The sequence below is a fragment of the Gekko japonicus genome, unplaced genomic scaffold (assembly GCF_001447785.1).
Source record: "Gekko japonicus isolate JY-2015 unplaced genomic scaffold, Gekko_japonicus_V1.1 scaffold330, whole genome shotgun sequence".
NCBI lineage: Eukaryota > Metazoa > Chordata > Lepidosauria > Squamata > Gekkonidae > Gekko > Gekko japonicus.
The window spans coordinates 328,028-348,944 of NW_015173132.1; the positions used below are offsets into that span (position 1 = coordinate 328,028).

General features: G+C 46.7%; 1 protein-coding gene across 1 annotated transcript in view; it reads right to left on the minus strand.

Moving 5' to 3' along the window:
• Window positions 1–1,552: 1,552 nt before the first annotated feature.
• CNTNAP2 (contactin associated protein-like 2) overlaps window positions 1,553–20,917 on the minus strand; it is a 928,799-nt gene continuing 909,434 nt past the window's right edge. Inside the window, exons 21-22 of the mRNA XM_015422149.1 lie at window positions 7,074–7,142; window positions 1,553–2,238 (exon numbers count right to left, since the gene is read on the minus strand). Coding sequence (XP_015277635.1) covers window positions 2,039–2,238; window positions 7,074–7,142 — 269 coding nt within the window. The 3' untranslated portion in view covers window positions 1,553–2,038. The remainder of the gene's footprint in view (window positions 2,239–7,073; window positions 7,143–20,917) is intronic.

Sequence of the window (20,917 nt, forward strand, 5' to 3'; positions counted from 1 at the left end):
AGCCATGCTCCAGGACCGGGTAATACTGAAGGTCTCTCTGTGCATGGGACGATTCAGCCTCCTCACTTCAAGTTCTCAACCTTTCCTCTTGAGAGAAAACCCACCAGTATCCTTCCCCAACAGGGCTTCAGTCGGAGGTTGGAAGAAAGAATGAAAATTAATTGGTGTGCCACTGGCAGATCAATGTTATTATATGGACATCTCACCAGATCAAATGCATTTTGCTAAAACTTGTAGTAATATTTCTGCAACAGCCTATATATAAGAAACAGAAGCAAACAAACTTGTAAATTCTGGTTCTAATTCCCTACTACGATGCTTATGTCTACATACGTACAGCTTATGCCAATAGGGCACAGGTAGAACAGAGTCGGATGTGGCCCGATAACCTCAGATCGGCAGAGTCATAACAGAGTTAAATGGAATGTCCTCTCTTCAGATTTAAGCAAGAAACTAAACAAGACTTTCTTTGCTTTACGATACTCCTCTCTTACAATGATAGGAATGATAGTAAGAGGAGAGTTGTTTTTTTAACATTATTGGTCAGTACTGTACACAATCATCAGGTGCCCACATCTGACATTCAAGTGTTGGCACAGGTCGATGGAATATCGAAAACAGGCAAACGTGGCTCCTCTCACCCAAAGTGCTCCCCGGACTCCAGTTTTCTTGCTGTCTGAGGGCAGAGCTACACAACAAACCTCTAACAGCTTTAAACCAGTCGAACTGTTATGGCTTCCACTAAAGAACCGTGGGAACTGTGCTTGGGTGAAGGTACACGGATCCAGCCCAGTTTGGCTGGAGATCCTGGAGGTTGTTTTGTCATCTTCTGGGCATGGAACAGCCATCACTGGGGTGTGGGGGGGAGGTATTTGTGAATTTCCTGCATTGTGCAGGGGGTTGGACTAGATGACCCTGGAGGTCCCTTCCATGATTTTATCTGCTATTAGGGGCCCTCCAGCGTTACCCTTACCTATTGCGGTGTGGCCTCTTCTAATGCCTCTTGGAAGCCTAATGTCAAATGAGAGAAGCCAAGGCTGCCTACCTCCATCGGTGCCTCTCCTGGGAACACGGGCTATGGCGGGGAAGGAAGGGCCTTACCTTACAACATGGGTTCGGACCACGTTGCTAAAGAGAGCGTCAGAAGGTAGATTCTGCACCCTTCCTTGAAGAGCGGCAGAGTTCCCAGAACTCTCTAGGAATGACTGAAAAAAAAACCTGGTTTAAATTCTGCAGTGTAGATATGCCTGGACTAGGGTTGCCAGCCTCCAGATGAGGCCTGGAGTTCTCCTGGGATGACAATCATCTCCAGAATACAGAGATCAGTGCCCCTGGAGGAAACGGCAGCTTCAGAAGATGGCCGCCTTCCCTTGCCCAAACTCCCCCCCCCCTTCCCCGGCTCTGTCCTGAAATCTCCAGGAACCTCCCAACTGGTGCCTGGCAACCCTCGCCTGAGCTGAGACTTCCTCAATCACACATTGAAACGATGACCGCTGAAACACTATGTGAGCATGACCAGCTGTTAACAGCATCCTTTCTAGGGAATTATCTGTGCAAGAAACACTAAGAGAAGAACAGTCCCGGATTTCGGACTCTGATCTGCCATTCTCCGGGGAGAGATATTTACATTTTAAAGGGCTTTTAAAAAAATATAGAAAAGTGGGCCCCGTTACTTACAGGGGTTTTTGAACACCTCTAGCCACACACAAAGAAGACAGATAGATTACTGACAAAGGGTGAACCAATGCTGGATTCTGATGCTCTTGGTTTAGATGCATACAAGAAGGGGGGGGCGATTTCGCTGCAAATCGAGGTTTAAAAAGTACTCTCCAGGAACGCCGCCGTGGTTTCTAGTCTCAATGTTTTGTCTGTCGCTTGCTCCTTCAGTTGTGCTGATCTCTCTCTCTCTCTTTTTTAAAAACTAGATGTGCTCAAGAGTCTGTAAGAGAGAGCTCTCTTCTCCTTGCTGAAAAAGTCTTCCCCGGTCCCTCCCCGGTCCCTCCTCCCACGCCTTCCGCTCCCCGCCCCACCCCCAATCTCAGATAAGCCACTCTTTTTTGCTCTCGTCAATGGTTTCCGTAAAATTGGGGTCATTGTTCATGATGGCTGCATCGGCGCTTTCGGCAGATTCCGCCCCCTTGGCCTCATTGGTGTGGTACGTTCCCTTGTGGCGGAACATGTAGCGTATGAGGAAAACCAGGGTGCAGAGGATGGTGAAGATCACGACGGCGATGATGCCTAAGAGGGAGGGAAGAGTGTAACAGATTAGGAAACAGACAAGTCAGGGGTCCCATAGCCGAGTCTTGACATTAACTAAGCACTTAGGAATTAATCTTTTCAAATCTTACGATCAGAATATTTTACCACGGTTGATGTTTTTATTCCAGACAATCCCAATAGTGAAAGATGTGAAGGTATTTAATTTATGGCAAAGAGAAATTTCAAAGTTTGTATGGGCCGGGAAGAAACCACGGATTAAAATGAAGATCCTCTGTGATGCAAAAGAAAGAGGCGGATTTCAGTTACCAAACTTGAGGCTGTACCATGATATGGTTTGTCTAACCTGGTTGCAACAATGGATTATGTTGGACAATAGGAAACTGTTGGCGTTAGAAGGACACAATTGTAAATTTGGTTGGCATGCCTATTTATGGTATGAAAAAAACGAAATTGGATGGTTTTTTAAAACACCATTATATTAGAAGAACTCTATTTGATGCATGGACTAAGTATAGAAGGTTCTTCTCGGATGAGAGACCACTTTGGATTGTACTGGCGGAGGTTATAAAACCTTTTTCAACACATAAAGGAGAAGATTGGGTACAATATAGAGAAATGTTGAAACCAGTGGGAAAAACATTTGAAATGAAAATGGAAGAAGATTTGGCTTTTAAGTATGGTTGGCTACAATATAGACAGATCAATGACTTATTTAGAAAAGACAAAAAAGCTTTTGGATTCAGGGGAAAATATAATGATATTGAAAAGGTATGGTTTGAGGGGGATAAAAAACATTTCTAAAATATATAAGATATTATTAAAATGGTATACAGAAGATGAGACAGTTAAAGAGCAAATGATAAAATGGGCAGTTAACATGAATAAAGAAATATTGATGTCATCTTGGGAATATTTATGGAAGAATGCATTGAAAATATCAACATGTAATAATTTAAAAGAAAATTGTTATAAGATGATGTATAGATGGTATATGACACCAAAAAAGATTGCAAACATGAACAGTAATATGTCAAACAAATGTTTGAAATGTAAAAATGCAGAGGGCTCGTTTTATTATATGTGGTGGACAGTTCCGGTGATGTCAGGGGGTGTGGCATATGCAAATAAGTCATGCTAATGAATTATGCTAATGAGCTCCTGCACCTCTTTTTCTACAAAATGACCCCTGCTCTAAAGTTATTTTTACTGTAACAAAGACACTCTCTCTCTATGACTACTATTCAATTCTCAATGTACGCCAATGTAACCGGCAAGTAGCTCTCTCGACTTTGCCTCGATGGCTCTGTGGAGTGCCGCCGATCACACAGGAAGGCCTAATTAGAGCACTAATTTTTTAATCCTAACTATGGTCGCATCACGTCACTTCAGAAGTACGGTGTATAAGTGGAAATGTGCATGAATTCGGGGATACGTTTTCTGAGTGGTTAAAACCATCTTCTGAAGGGCCACCTGCCCCCATGTGTACTTGGAGCACCAAGTATGGCCTTCTGGTTTGCCAACTTCTAGTTGTTTCAATGAATACATCAGAGGAGGAGGGGGAGGAGCAGATTGGATTTATACCCTGCCCTTCACTTGGAGTCTCAGGGTGGCTTACAATCTCCTTTCCCTCCCCCTCCCCACAACAGAAACCCTGTGAGGTAGGTGGGCCTGAGAGAGCTCTGAGACAAACTGCTCTTGAGAGAACAGCTCTGAGAAAACTTGTGACTGACACAAGGTCACACCAGCAGCTGCAAGTGGAGGAGTGGGGAATCAATTCAATTTGATTTATTACGATCAAAGATCAGCAAATACCTTAAGGAGTGGGGAATCAAACCCCGTTCTCCCACATTAGAGTCTGCACTCTTAACCACTACACTAAACTGGCTCTCATGAACACATGAAGCTACCTTAAACTGAATTCGATGCTTGGTCCATCCAGCCCCATAGCTAGGGAATTCTTTTGGAGGGGGCCTCGGGGAGCCCACCAGCTAATGAAATGAAAGTACAGTGCAGGTGGTCAGTTGGACACTTTGGGGGCAGCCCTGGAGGGAGGGGGCCCAGAAGAAACACTAGGGGGCCAGGCCCCGTGGGCCCCATGTTAGCTACGGGCCAGGGTCCATCAAAGTCAGTAGCTCTTCCACTGAGCCACAGCCCTTCCCCATTTAATGTGGCCCATACTGGCATCTATTAGCTGTGCTCTGGGGGAGGGGGGTGTAAATGGGGTTTTATAGTATTTTGTATATTTCGAATTTTTGGGAATGTAAACTACCTTGAGCCACAAGGGAACAGTAGGGTATAAGCTGTGACAGTGCTATCTACAACGTTCTTAGAAATCCGTCCCACTTACAGCACATACCTGTCTCTGTCCCGATACCCAGTGTTTCTGGGCTGCCCCTATTCTTCTGGAGCTGAAAAGACTGCAGATCTGGTGCTGGGTGAACCCCTTCCTATACCAGACTTGCAAACAAGTCCACAAAAGTTATTCACTGTCGAAAATGTTCCCTAGCTTTCCTCCCTACACATCCCCAGGTTATTTATTCATGAATCTGGAAGGGAAATGACGAAAACTTCAATAGCTATAGCAAAACTTTCCTGACTGTCCATCCAACGGTATTTCTTACCTGCCACCCCTCCTTAAAAGGCAAAAGGGTGGATTTTGTTTCAAAAACCACCAAAGCATGATAAGTGCTGAGATCGCTACAACTTCAACGCCCTGTTTTAAAAACAGTGATTTGGTGGAAGATCTAGGTACGCTCTAGGTCAGAGCGAAGAGGGTGGGGTTTATTTGTAGGCTGCTTTTCTGTCTGAGACTCAAACCAGAATAGCAAACCTACCCTGTAAAGGTAAAGGTTCCCTTGCTCGAAAGCCAGGTGAGTCCAACTCTAGGGTTGCGGTGCTCATCTCCGTTTCAAAGCCGAAGAGCCAGTGCTGTCCGAAGACGTTTCCGTGGTCATGTGGCCGGCATGACTAAATACCAAGGTGCACGGAACGCTGTTCCCTTCCCACCGAAGCGGTCCCTATTTATCTACTTGCAATGTCTTGCTTTCCAACTGCTAGGTTGGCAGGAGCTGGGACCAGAGACGGGAGCTCACTCCGTCATGCGGCACACTCGGGTCTCGAACTGCTGAGCTACCAACCTTCCACAGCCTGCAGTTCAGCGTCTTAACCACTTGAGCCACCGCAGCTCCTTAAACCTACCCTGCTTTAATCACTTACTGCTCAATAAATTCAATTCCCAGGGTTCCTTGGGAAACTCCGTGGCAGTTCAATGTTACGAAAGTGTGGCCACAAAAGAATGTTCAGAGGTGCCTCATCTTTGGAACTCCTTCTAGGTGCTTGGCTGCTACTCTCTGGAATTTTAGATGTGTTGTTTTTCTATTCTGCTCATAGTTCATTGTCTTCATTGCTGTGCTGCTTCGCTCATTATTCTGTTGTTATTGCTGCTGCTGTGTCTTTTGCTAACACGGGAGACAAACATTTCAGGGTACCTGCTCACCAGCTGAGGCTATCATCAGAGGTCCTCTTCCCCCCCCCCCTTCTGAAGCTAAGTGGTTGAGCTACAGAGTCAGGGCCTTTTTGGTAGTGGTGCACCACACCTTGAAACCCTCTCTCCACAGCGGCTTGCCTGGCACCAAATCTGTATCCTTTTAGGTGCCAGGAGAAGATTTCTTTATTCTCTCAAGCCCTTTAAACCTTCTGCTGTTAATTCTATTTATCCCATCCTCAACTACACTCATATAGTGAGGTGAAATACACATATTCTAAGCAAACACACACATTCAGTGGTAGCGCAAGACAGCCAGCTTGGTGTAGTGGTTAAAAGAGGGGGACTCTAATCTGGAGAATGGGGTTTAATTCCCCACTTGAAGCTAGGTGGGTGACCTTAGGCAAGTCATAGCACTGTTGGCCTAAAAATAAGCATAGCTTGCCACCTAGTGGTGCCAAAAAGAGCTACAGCTTCAGCAGACAAACAGTCCCTCCGGGATCTCCTAGCTATTCCACACACAATGCCACACAACCAGGGGTATTTTTGGGCAGGAACGCACAGGAACGGAGTTCCGGCCGGCTCCCGAGTTGGCCACGCCCAGCAGGGACTCATTAGCATAATAGGCCACACCCAACAGCAGACACTCATTAGGATTGGTTACATTAGGGGTGCGTGGCCTAACATGCAAAGGAGTTCCTGCTTCAAAAAAAAGCCCTGGGTTTTGACAACAAACAAGGTCAACAGAATAAGAAGCAAAAGGTGGGTGTGGCCACACTTCTGGTAAAATGGGGGTGCGGTCTAATGTGCTAATGAACTGTGTTGTCAGGGGTGTGGCCTAATATGCTAATGAGTTTCTGCTGGGCGTTTTCTACAAAAAGAGCCCTGCTCACAACAATTAATTAATTAATTTAGTGGCAGCACTTGAGGTTACCAGCCATTTACTGGCTCATTATTTATTTCCATTTCCAATCACACACTCTTATCCCAAGGCTCCTGGGTGTTTTTAAAGCCAAACCCAAATATTACTGAAAGCCCCCGAAGCCTTTCTGCTGGCTTAGTCTTGAACATCAGAATGTTTTAAATTCAAACCTCACCAAGATGTACACTCAGTCCATGACACCTACACTCACCTCCAATGCTCCCTCTAAGCTGTGGAGTCTTGTGAGCAAAAATTCTACTTTGTGAGCTACTGGTATTAAAGTTGTTCAGCAAGTGATTTGGCTACTGCATAAATTAGTCTGCTCTGGAGCCATCCTTCCCGAGCTAAGACAAAAATGTGTGAGCCGGAGGCTAAAAAACCGTGAGCTAGCTCACACTAACTCAGCTTAGAGGGCACACTGCTCCAAGGTACCTGCGTTTTCCTTACCTCCAATAATTGCTGAATTTCTATTAACGTTGCTCCCCAGCATTTTACCGTCATGTGAGGGATCGGCACCTGTGGAGCAAAGAAAAAGCAAAAGAAGATCTATTTACAGAACAGCCCTCAAATATTCACTCCCACATTTGCACCTCCCCCGCCTTCAAGTGCCAGTATTATTAAGCCAACAGAGATAACTCATCAACATGGAAATCACATTTGGCCTTCCATTTAAATTCTTGTGATGGAAAACCCACAAACATCATAAATGACATTTCTCCATTCTACAAGTTATATGAGAAAGAGAAGCCTGAATATTATAAAGTTTTTATCAGGTCCTCATTTCCTGTTACTGGATTGTAACAAAACTGGCAGTGTGGTATAAGGAGCTAGCACTGAGACCATTATCGCCTGTGGGCTAGGAAGCTGTCGATTCAAATATCAGTTCGGCAGGAAGCTCACTGAGCAGTCAGAAAAGTCATTATCTTCAGCCTTACCCCACTGCTTCTCTGTCAAGAATTTTTGCTGAACACACTGAAAGCTTGGATGGATCTGACTGTAGGCTAATACCGAGAGGCTGTGAGCAACGCTCCCTCTAAGCTGTGGAGTCCGGTGAGCAAAAATCCTACTTTGTGAGCTACTGGCATTAAAGTTGTGAGCGAGCGATTCGGCTACTGCGTCATTTCGTTTGCTCTGGAGCCCTCCTTGCTGAGCGAAGACAAAAACGTGTGAGCTGGAGGCTAAGAAACCGTGAGCCAGTTCACACTCACTCAGCTCAGAGGGAACACTGGCTGTAGCAGACTGGTAGATAAAGAAGGTCCAGCCCCTGGCATCTCTAGTTGAAAGGATCTCAGACCTCAGGCTAGGATAGACCCATGCACAAGACCTTGGAGAAGCACTGCCGTTCAGAGTAGACAACACTGGGTTAGGTAGCGCAGTGGTCAGAAGCTAGGGTTGCCAAGTTGTTTCTTCGCTGCAGCGGGGGACTTCCGGGCGGCGACTGGAGCACGCACACGCACCGCACGCACATCACCAGGAAGTGACGTTAGGACGCTGGGCACGGTGGGGGCGGGGCCACGACCATCGAAGAAGTGGCCCTGCCCCCAGCGTGCCCGGCGTCCTAACGCCACTTCCTGGTGACGCGCATGTCGGGGTGGGGTTCCCCCCGGGACCCGATCCGCCGCCGGCGGAGAACGGGCCCTTGGGGCGGGGGTTTCCCCGCCCCCCGGGGGGACTTGGCAAGCCTATCAGAAGCAGTGTAAGCTCGGTGCAGAACCAATGTCAGCATATTCTAAGGTAGAGTCGCCAGCTCTGGGTTGGGAAATACCTGGAGATTTGGGGGGTGGAGCCTGAAGAGGGCAGGGCTTGGGGAGGGGAGGGGCTTCAATGCCATAGAGTCCACCTTCCAAAGTGGTCATTTTCTCCAGGGGAGCGAACCTCTGTCGCCTCGAGATCAGTGGTAATGGCAGGAGGTTTCTAGCCACCACCTGGAGGTTGGCACCCCTACTCTGGTGTGTGGGCAGCTCCCAGGCTCCATGGCTTCTAGGCGGGCCCATTGCCTCTGACCCCCCCCCTCCTGAGCATCCCTGCCCCAGACAGAGTGTTCCGTCTCTACGTTGTGGCTAATAGCCACGGATGGACCTCTGCTCCATCTGTTTACCCAATCCCCACTTGAAGCTGTCTGCGCTTGTAGCCGCCGCCACTTCCTGCAGCAGTGAATTCCACGTGTTTATTACACATTCCGCAAGACTCTGTAAAGGAGTCCCTTCTGAGCCTGAGGGCACCTTTGAAATTCTGACACAGGATGGTGGGTGGAGCCACCAACTGGCCGCTGCAGGACATGGAGCCAACCACAAAATGGCTACCACAGGCAGAGGACTGCCAGCTGCAAAATGTTGGAGAGTGAACTTATGCTTAGGTTCTTCGGAGGCCCATTGTCCCTAAATTATGCATCTCTCCAGGGTGGGGAGCAATGCTCCCTCTAAGCTGTGGAGTCTTGTGAGCAAAGATTCTACTTTGCGAGCTGCTGGCATTCAAGTTGTGAGCGAGCGATTTGGCTATGGCATAAATTAGTTCGCTCTGGAGCCCTCCTTCCTGAGCCATAAGGCAAAAACGTGTGAGCCGGAGGCTAAAAAACCTGTGAGCTGGCTCACACTAACTCAGCTTAGAGGGAACGCTGGCGGGGAGGAGGTCGTTGGCTAGCCAGGCTTCTAAACTACACGTCCAGGCTTGTTTCTGGCTGGCATCCATTTTGTCTCGTTCTGGGCCAGGCAGTGTATTGCACACTTATGATATTTGGGAAGATATTTTAGGAAGGGTGTTTATGGTTCTTGCTAGCTAAAAACTGCCCCTCAGTGGGAGGAGGGGGTCTGACTGCTAACAACCCCCCAGTGAAGAACCTTCTGCTGTGGTGGAAGCTGCTGCCAAAAGCAACGTTCTAAAAATCTGCACAGCCAATCAGAACTCTAATGCCTGATCAGAAGCCCTGTGGAGCAAAATTCCCATCTGGCCCCTGCCCATTTCCTGAAAATACGAGGAAAGTTGTCAGCGAGCGCCACGGCTACCATCGGTACCACACTGGGGGCCGCTGAATGATCAGAAGCAGTCTATTAATCCTGGTAACATCCGTGTTGTGGCAGCAGGGGTCTCCCTTTCCTATGTTGCCTGGAGTTCTAACTCCCCCCACCCTCAATCTGAAAACAGTTTTTGCGGCTGAAATCATTTCACCCCAAAGTGCTGCAAGTTACTCTTTAGCAGAGCTGCATCACTCACGATTTGTCATCTGTGTCTCTCCACATATAACTACATATGGACTCCTCCGGATCAAAGGAATTCATACGGACATCAGGAGGGGGGGGGGGGGATCTCCATTAAAAAAAAACCCAAACAGGAGGCACCTGTTGCCTAAGGTGGATGCATGAGCAGAAAGACACACAGGCAACATTTTACACCAAGGAGACAAAAAAAGAGAGAAAGTGTTCTGATAGTGGGGGAGGAATTTTGGGCTGAGAGGTATGTTAATCTGGCATGCCGAGATAATACCCTCTTTGATGAGGTATTCATTGTCATGCTAAACCTCCTCCTCTCCCAAATAAGCAGTACAGATCAGAATGACAGTACACCAGTACAGATTAGAATGACACTACACCAAACATGTAGTGGTTAAGTGCGCGGACTCTAATCTGGGAGAACCGGGTTTGATTCCCCACTCCTCCACTTGCACCTGCTGGATGACCTTGGGCAAGCCGTAGTTCTGATAAGAGCTGTCCTCGAAAAAGAGCAGTTTCTGTCAGAGCTCTCTCAGCCCCACCCACCTCACAGGGTGTCTGTTGTGGGGAGGGGAAGGGAAAGGAGTTTGTAAGCCGCTCTGAGACACCCTTGGGTAGTGAAGGGCGAGGTATAAATCCAATCTTTTCTTCTTCTTCTTCTTCAAAGACCAAGGCAGGTGCATAGATAACCTGAAGTTACCAGATATTCCTGGACAGCAGGGATTATTTGGATGCTTTTCAATCGAGTTCTAGGCCTGGTTTTTGTTGCCCTGATAGACAAACTTTGCTGGGAACCAAACAAGCAAAGTGGATCCAAATAATAATTGTTTACCTGAATTTCAGTAAAGTTTTGGACAGGGTTCCTCATGATGTTCTGATGGGTAAACTAGAGGACTGTGGACTGGACTCCAGGATAGTGAGGTGGATAGGGAACTGGTTGGAGAACCACTCTCAGAGAGTAGTTGTCAATGGCATTTCATCTGAATGGAGGGAGGTGTCCAGTGGGGTGCTGCAGGGCTCCGTTCTGGGCCCGATACTTTTCAATATTTTATAAAGGATCTGGATGAGGGTGGGGTGGGGCTACTCATTAAATCTGCAGACGACACCAAATTGGGAGGAGCAGCGAACACACCAGAAGACAGAGATAGAATCCAACGGGATCTGAACACACCGGAAAAGTGGGCGGATGTGAGCAAGATGCAATTTAACAAGGGCGAGTGCTGAGTTCTACATCTGGGTAACAAAAATGGGGAACACGCATACTGGATGAGGAATACGCTTCTGAGTAGCAGTGTGTGTGAACAAGATCTCGGGGTACAGGTGGGCTAAGACTTAAATATGAGCAGCCAGTGTGATGCGGCAACAAAAAAGGCTAATGCAATCTTGGGGTGTACCAACAGAGGCATAACATCCGGATAGCAAGATGTCATAGTCCTGCTGTACACTGCATCGGTCAGGCTGCACCTGGAGTTTTGTGTGCAGTTCTGGAGGCCTCCTTTCAAAAAGGATGTGGACAGAATGGAGCGGGTACAGAGGAGAGTGACGAGGATGTTTGGGGACCTGGAGACCAAAACCTAAGAGAAAAGGCTGAGGGACTTGGGAATGTTCATTCTGGAGAAGAGGAGGTTGAGGGGGGAAATGGTTGCTCTCTTTAAGTATTTGAAGGGCTGTCACTTAAGAGGAGGGCAGGGAGCTGTTCCTGTGGGCAGCAAAGGATAGGACTCACAAGAATGGGTTTAAATTAAGGGCAGGGAAATACCAGCTGCATCTTAGGAAAAACATTTTTATAGTAAGAGTTGTGCAACAGTGGAATCAGCTGCCTAGGAAGATGGTGAGTTCCCCTTCCTTGGGAGTCTTTAAGCAGTGGCTGGACAAACACCTGTCAGGGATACTCTAGGCTGATCCTGCACTGAGCAGAGAATTGGACTAGATGGCCTGTCTGGCCCCTACCAACTCTATGATTCTATGATCCAGCCTGCATCTGCCAGACCTTTTGGAAGCTTTTGATACAAACACCACGATGCATACAAAGGTCGTGTCCTTGGGAGCCGAGCTGCTGGGATGGTGATTGAAGGCACTGGTTTATGTTAAGTCTAGTCCTTCCTTGAGTACAAGACCCAGAAGGTGGTGTTGGAGGGAGGATGCTAGACCTCACAGTCTGTGGGTCCCACTGGGTTCAATGTCATCTCCAGGACTTGTTTTGTAGAAAAAGGCCAGCAGGAACTCATTAGCATAATAGGCCACACCCAACATCATAAACGCATTAGCATATTAGGCCACACCTGTGACAATGCAGCTACTTAGCATATTAGGCCACACCCCACAACTTCCCTTGGCTTGCCCGGGTACCCTGCAGCCACAGGGCACCTGGGCAAGCCCCCCCTTGAAGGGAAAGTTTAAACTGCCTTCCCTTGGCTTGCCCGGGCGGCCCACAGCTGTGGGGAGCCCAGGCAAGTCAGCCCTTGGACAGGCTGGGGAAGGCACAGGGAGGCATTTAAATGCCTCCCCAATCCATTCAGGCCCCCTCCCTGGCCCACTCGCCTCGGAGTTGCCGGCGGGGGGGGGTCGCTCTCCAGGCCTTCCCTCCGTAGCCACACATGCAGAGGTTTTGGCTGTAGAGGGCGTGGCCAACTCTGGAGCCAGACGGAACTCTGTTCCTGTGCGTTCCTGTCCAAAAATAGCCCTGGTCATCTCTATGCTATTTCATGTCTACAAGAAATTGCTGGAAGAGGTTGCATTGAGATCTGGAGTGTGATACCATCAGTGGATGGACGAGACCAATGCTGCCTTTCCGTTTTATCAGGGGGTTCCATGGAGGTTACTGTAGTGTATTCAAAGCTGCCTTGAATGCATGACATGTGGGAATGTTTAAAAGCAGGACAACCGCAATGCAATGCAAAGGCTGTTCTGGCTATCAGATGTTGATCCGTGTTGGAGTTGTGTTCGAGTTGAAGAATAAAGTTGTGTTCTTGCTGAATCACTCTCCGACTGCTTTGCTAAGTGAGCGACTTAACAGTTACTTAGAGACCCAACTGTTGCCTTGAATCAGAGATAACGTGGATGACGGTTTCAGCAAGACGAGGCTTAATCAGAGTTGTCGGGCTCCACTTCAGACCTGGAGATCTCCCTCTATTACAACTGATCTCCAGACGATACAGATCAGTTCCCCTGGAGAAAATGGCCGCTTTGGAGGGTGGGCTCTGTGGCATTGTACCCTGCTGAGGCCCCTCCCCTCCACAAATCCACCCGCCCAGGCTCCACCCCCCCACCAATCTCCAGGAATTCCCCAACCCGGAACTGGCAACTCTAGGCTTAATCCAGACAAGACTAAGATGCTTTAGATCAGTGGAATCAAGGGCTAAGTGTAAAACCAAAAAGGATACAAGAAGAAGAAGAAGGGGAGGAGGAAGAGGAGATTGGATTTATACCCCACCTTTCACTACCCAAAGGTGTCTCAGAGCAGCTTATAAACTCCCTTCCCTTCCCCTCCCCACAACAGACACCCTGTGAGGTAGGTGGGGCTGAGAGAACTCTGACAGAAACTGCTCTTTTTCAAGAACTGCTGTGCGAGAACTATGGCTTGCCCAAGGTCATCCAGCATGTGCAAGTGGAGGAGTGGGGAATCGAACCCAGTTCTCCCATATTAGAGTCTGCACACTTAACCACTACACCAAACTGACTCTACTACTGTGGTAGCAGTTGTGGCCAACAGTGCCTTTAATTTGCTTAAGCTGCTGGGCTGGCTGTGTCATTACTTGGCACATCTGCCCGGTATCACATATGCCTTGACCACAGCCATAGTAGATATCACAATCAACATCATGGGGGTCACCTATGGATGACCACATCCATATAGGATGTTAAAACGGACAGAGGGCCACCTTGGAAAAGGAGCTGCAAACTAGAGTTTGTGTAGACTGCAGCAACCAGAGCATTAACTGGGACCTATTTTCCCCAAGACCTAATCATCCCATATGAGTCTGGTGGACAACTCAGCTTTTCCATGGATCCTCTGTTCTTGGAACCCTCCCCTGCAGAGGTGATTACTGAAAATAAGGGCTGTCCTTGCTGTCGGACTCCGCCACAGCTGTCTGCCAGGTGGTGCAGTTTTTCTTTTCCCTTCTTTCTGTTTTCTGCATCAAGCAAAGGCATTTTTGTTCATTAAGGCTTCTGGGTGATCTGTGGCATGTATAAAAGGTAAAGGTTTCCCTTGCTCGAAAGCCAGTCGAGTCCGACTCTAGGGTTGCGGTGCTCATCTCCGTTTCAAAGCCGAAGAGCCAGCGCTGTCCGAAGACGTTTTCGTGGTCATGTGGCCGGCACGACTAAACACCAAGGCGCACGGAACGCTGTTACCTTCCCACCAAAGTGGTACCTATTTATCTACTTGCAATTTCTTGCTTTCGAACTGCTAGGTTGGCAGGAGCTGGAACTAGAGACGGGAGCTCACTCCGTCATGCGGCACACTCGGGTCTCGAACTGCTGAACTACTGACCTTCCACAGCCTGCAGTTCAGCGTCTTAACCACTTGAGCCACCGCTCATGTATACATACACATTATGTGACAGTTGCACTTATTTGATGGGTTTCCTGTTTGTTGCTGAATATTTATTGAATTGTTTTAACTTGTGATGTTCTCTCTTGTTGTTGCTTCGGAAACCTTCATTTGAGAGGCCAAGTATAATTTGCAAAAATAAAGATATAAATACTGTGTGATCTTTATTGGCTTCTAGTTGGTTTCCAAGCCCAACTTACAGCACTGCTTTCCGCTTTTAAACCCCTAAACAGTTTAGGGTCTGGATATCTCCTCTGTCACAGCACTAGCTAAACTACGGCAGGTGAATACACAGATTGGGCCTTCTTGGCAATATGTCCATGACTCTGAATGCCCCATCTAGCTCCTGAGAGCCAGTTTGGTGTAGTGGTTAAGTGCGCGGACTCTAATCTGGGAGAACCGGGTTTGATTCCCCATTCCTCCACTTGCACCTGGCTGGATGACCTTGGGCAAGCTGTAATTCTGATAAGAGCTGTCCTTGAAAAAGAGATGTTTCTGTCAAGAGCTATCTCAGCCCCACCTACCTCACAGGGTGTCTATGGTGGGGAGGGGAAGGGGAAGGAGATTGTAAGCCGCTCTGAGACACCTTTGGGTAGTGAAGGGCGGGGTATAAATCCAATCTCTTCTCTCTTCTCTTTCTTGTTCATCTTGTTAGGAATTTATTTATTAAAATGTTTATTCCCCACCTTTCCTCTTGGTTCAGGGTGGTGCCAGGCTAAGATATGGCTCTTTCAGCACACATTTGATTCAGTTTAGGCATTTTGTTGCAGTGATTATGCCGGTAAGTAGCTGTCGGTTTACTAATTTGCAGGTAACATGTGCTGTTTTTAACTCGTGCTTTTATTTTGTTTTGTGTTCTTTTCCTTATATTGTTAACTGCCTTGAGGATGGAAAGAAGAATTCGTGTCACAAACAAAAACCAAACAGAGAGACGCAATTTTAAAATCTGGAATACCTCCATTTCTTGCAAGAAAACATTAATTTTTGGGGGGTCCATATGAATGAAACGGAGCAACTTGTTTGCTATATCTGGGTCAAAATTTGATAGGGCTGCCAGAGAGGGGTGGAAAAAGCCTCCGGGTCTGTATCTAGCCCGTAGGACAACAGCTGCCACTCCCTTGCCTAGGAATACATCTGACTCACAGCACCCAAACCTTTCACAGCAGGAAAGACAGGATTCATTTGACTGCAATCACGTAGTCAAAATCAACCAGAAACCCATCTGGTGTTCTTGAAATCAAAAGAGAGATAAAGCAAACCCAGCAGCAGTGGTTCCAAATGAAACAAACAAACACAGGACACGTTTGAAATCAGCCCCCAATTTCCCAGTATCACTTCTGTCCTTGACCATTGACCCCTGACTTACGGCAGCTCCATGGAGTTGACACACACAGAGTCTGACAATCCTTGGCTGGTGTGATGCAGATCACTAACTAAGCATGACAGTCTATTCAATTCCCTCACAAAAGCTTGTTGCAGATAAAGATCGGTCTATTTAGAATAATCCTCACAGCTCTGCAGTGTGTGTTTGTGAGGGGAGGGGGCTGAAGCCCATTATCCTGCTTGTCTGTCCTTTGTTCAATTATAACAAAAATTGCCTTCCAGACAAGCGCATTATAGCTCTTGCTGCCAATTTCATTACCTTCCCCCAACAGGCACTCTAATTGCAATAGCTCCTCGACTAATTACTTGGCTCTCGCTAGTTATCACTTAGCATTCATATTTCCTTTGGTTTAAGTTTTCTTTGTTACTTTGCTTATGTCTTTCCCTTCTTTTTTTTTTGGGGGGGGCACCTTGGCATCCCTGTGGTTTGGCCGGGTTAGATCCAGCCAGCTTCTCCATTCCATCTCACTCAGATCGTCCTCATAGTATAGCTACGTGGCTTTTGTACATTCAAAAAATTCTAAACATAGCCCTTTGGGTAGTGGTCGATTCAATATTACATCATCGTACGTCCGGCCTAAAAACCTGCAGTTTAAATCTGCAGGGAGATATGCCGGATATACAGTGATGTAAGACTGAATCAACCACTAGAGGGAGCAAAACACACGAGGGGAAAAATCTGAAGCACTAGGGAGACACAAGTAAGGAAATGAGAATGCAGAAGAGCTCGATGATTATGATGATTTTTGGGTTTGCCTGTGATGTACCACGGTCCACAGTCATTTTCATATACTGATGCTTCTTCTCCTGCCCACACTGCATTTTTTCAAGTAATTAAAAAAACCTGAAGACATAGTGAGTCTCTATCTGAATACACATAAAAACAGTTACAAATCCAGCATAACATGCCCAAATCAATTCGACTACAGTATATAAAAAGTCAGTGTGATAATAGTAATTTCTTGCTGACTTTTCCTAGCATTTGGTAGGCAGAGGATTGGGTTGGTTGCAAGGCACACTTGAATTTCTTTGGATAGCACCCAGAGACCTTTACTCTACATAAGTGCTATGCAATACAATGTGCATGGACACACTCAAAACTCAACTACCAGTGCAGTGCTAGGCAATGTTATGCCCGTTTAAGCCCACTGAAATCAATGGGCCTTAGACGGGAGTAACTCTGCATAGGATTTACACAGTAAACGGTGCAAGTCATATTGTATGCTGAACATGTCAGTAGACTTGAGTTAACTGAAGGAAGCAGGATTACTTAAGGGAATAGGTATCTTCAAGAACAGATCATCTGATATTTGTTCACAGCCCTGCACCAAGATAGGGATTTCTGCTGCCTTGGTGCGAGAAGGCTACAATGCTGTGTACATTTCTCATTTATGAGTAAGTCACAGTGAACTAATCCAAGTAAGCATACATGGAGATGGGATTGGACTGTATGAAATGCAAAACAAAGGTGGAAAGTACCATCAAGTCACGGCTGAGTTATGGTCAGGGCTGTTTTTGTAGAAAAGGCCCAGCAGGAACTCATTAGCATAATAGGCCATACCCAACAGCAGGAACTCATTAGCATATTAGGCCACACCCCTGACAGCACAGTGCATTTGCATATTAGGCCACACCCCCATGTTACCAGAAGTGTGGTCATCCAGCCACACCCACCTTTTGCTTCTTATTCTCTTTACCTTGTTTGTTGTCAAAACCCAGGGCTTTTTGCATGGTAGGCCACACATCCCTAGTTGTAGCCAATCCGAATGAGTTTCTGCTGTTGGGTGTGGCCTATTATGCTAATGAGTTCCTGCTGGGCGTGGCCAACTTGGGAGCCAGCCAGAACTCCGTTCCTGTGCGTTCCTGCCCAAAAATAGCCCTGGTTATGGTTGCCCGGTACAATTTTCAAGGTCAAGAGATGTTCAGAGGTGGTTTGCCTTTGCCTGCCTCTGCACAGCAACCACGGACTTCCTTGGAGGTCTCCTATCCTCGTACTAACTAGGGTCGACACGGCCTAGGTTCTGAGATCCCATGAGACTGGGCTAGTCTGGGCCACCCAGGTCAGAGTGAAACGCAGAACAGGGGAAATGATATGTTTTCATTGGGTGATGAATGTATCTGCGAACCTCTGATGAGCACAACAAATTCTGTACAGTTTACAGCCCACTCCTGCTTACTCGGAAGTCAGGCTCCTTGATTTCAGGGGCACCTGAGTCAACATCCTTCAGACGGCAGTCTTAGAAGCTTGCGCATTTGCTAAATGTGTGCACTGTTAACATTGTTAAAATATTTATTTATTTATTTATTTATTTACATTTGTATCCCGCCCTCCCCAGTGGGCTCAGGGCGGTTAACAGAGGCAAGGTCGTTAGCCTTGCCATAGATAAAAACATAATAAAAACATCCAACACTAAAACCACAGCACTCTATCCAATTACTGGTGTCCTAGATCCAAGGTGGTATCACCGCCGTTCCAGATGGTGCTCCCATGGTGTGCGTGTCCAGTGGCGACGGCTTATCAGATCTTCTGTAATTTCTAGGTTCTACCTCGGGCCTCGTCGATGCATCCATTAAGATGTCTTGACGGTGATGGTATAGTAGGGCGGCGGCTCCTACTCAAAAGCCTGGCGGAAGAGCTCCGTTTTGCCGGCCCTGCGGAACTGCACAAGGTCCCGCAGGGCCCGGATCTCCCCTGGGAGCTCGTTCCACCAGGTAGGAGCCGCCATCGAAAAAGCCCTGGCCCTGGTCACAGCTAGTTGGTCACATCCTTGGGGCCCGGGATGATCAACAAATTCTGTACAGTTTATAGCCCACTCCTGCTTACTCGTGGAATATGCGTTGTGGAAAAGCAGCATAGGAATATTTTTTTAAAAATCAACATAAATGATTTCAATATAAAGTATATATTTACTGTGTTAATTAATCTCTCTCTCTCTCAACCCTGTGCTAATAAAGAGCCCAGGCTAGCTTGATCTCGTCAGATCTCAGAAGCTAAGCAGGGTCAGCCCTGGTCAGTATGTGGACGGGAGACCACCAACAAAGTCCAGGGTCATGACACAGCAGCAGGCAATGGCAAACTAAGAAGAAGAGATTGGATTTATACCCCGCCTTTCACTCGGAGTCTCAGAGCGGCTCACAAACTCCTTTCCCCTCCCCTCCCCACAACAGACACCCTTATGAGGTAGGTGGGGCTGAGAGAGCTCTGAGAGAACTGTCCTTGAGAGAACAGCTCCGACAGAACTACGGCTTGCCCAAGGTCATCTAGCAGCTGCGAGTGGAGGAGTGGGGGAACAAATCCGGTTCTCCCAGATTAGAGCCCGCACACTTAACTACTACACCAAACTGGCTCTCAACTACCTCTCAATGTCTCTTGCCTTGATAACTCTACAGAGCTGCCTTAAGTTTATGTGGATTTATGGTACCTTGGCCTGCCAACCTAGCAGTTCGAAAGCAAGGAATTGCAAGTAGATAAATAGGTACCATTTCAGTGGGAAGGTAACAGCGTTCCGTGTGCCTTGGTGTTTAGTCGTGCCGGCCACATGGCCACGGAAACGTCTTCGGACAGCGCTGGCTCTTCAGCTTGGAAATGGAGATGAGCACCGCAACCCTAGAGTCGGATTCGACTGGCTTTCGAGCAAGGGAACCTTTACCTTTACCTTTTTATGGTACCTTCTACTGATTAATGTGAGCAGCCCTGAGCCTGTTCACGGGCAGTGGGAGGGGGACAGAAATGGAAATAAATAAATAAATATAAATTAAGTTGGGCTGTGACTTGAAGGCAAACAAACAAACAAACAAAAACAGGAAAGGTTCCCACGCTTTAAAAAACACAGCAAAAAAGAACTGGAAACGACCCTCCTCTCATTTTGAAATCCAAAAACAATCAGCACTGTCACAGCACAGTGAGCGCCAACCAAGTCCAAATCCCCCAAATTCTTAACCAAACTGGATGTTGAGCATGAAAAACACACACCCCAGAATAAAATGGGGAGGAAGGGAGTAAGACTGCTAGTGAAAGATGGGTTTCCCCATCATGCCCTAAACATTCTCCCTCCCACATACACCTACAATTTTGTCTTGTTTTAAAGAGATGGGGTTTGGTGTTTGTTTGTTTTTTAAACTTAGCCAGATAAATCACTTTTTGTGCATAGGCTCGTAACAGCAGAACGCAAGCTAGTAAATAACACTCTGGCAGATGCTTCATGGAATGAGTCTCCAGCAAAATAATGCTTTCATTGGAATGCGAAACAGCGCAGCCGAGTTAGGAGCAACCCTCTCTGAAACCCAGCGTTTTGTGAAGACTGTAAAGATATAGGCACGTAAGCCCCAGTTCTGATATTTATTAACAGGGGATACGTCAGAGACGAGATGCCTGCTTAATTTGCGATCCCCTTTTCCGAAAGGCTGAAGGACTAGCATGCAAACCACACACCGTTTCACCGCAGCAGACGGCAACAAATTCAAAGCCCAGAAAACACAAATTGGCAGTCTGTGTTGCCCTGCAATGCCTTTTCCCGTTCTGATTGTCATTCCCAAGTGAGTTTGCACTGGTTTACACAATTGCACAGGAACACACCCCTCTTCCAATGTGCTATGTTTTACGTTCTGCTTCAACAGTGGATAGTTGCAACCAAATACTGCGGGGGGGAAATGCACAGCGTGCTTCTGAAATAATCGTTAACAAAAGGTGACGTGAGGAGGACTTTCTCATTTATTATGGCGAGCTGGTGGTTTTGGTGGATGTTGCAGGCTCACGCTTTTGCTGCATAAGCCTTTCCACTGCCTAATGAGGTCCTGTCTCGCCATCTCTGCAGGAACAGGACCGCCCCCAGCGGTGATTCCAGCACCCGTAATGTTATGGCAGCAGTAATATTCTCTTGAGTACGGAGGGAAAGACATCCTTGTAAGATTATTATTATTATAATTATTATTATTATTATTATTATTATTATTATTATTATTATTATTATTATTATTATTATTATTATTATTATTATTATTATTATTATTATTATTATTATTATTATTATTATTATTATTATTATTATTATTATTATTATTATTATTATTATTATTATTATTATTATTATTATTATTATTATTATTATTATTATTATTATTATTATTATTATTATTATTATTATTATTAT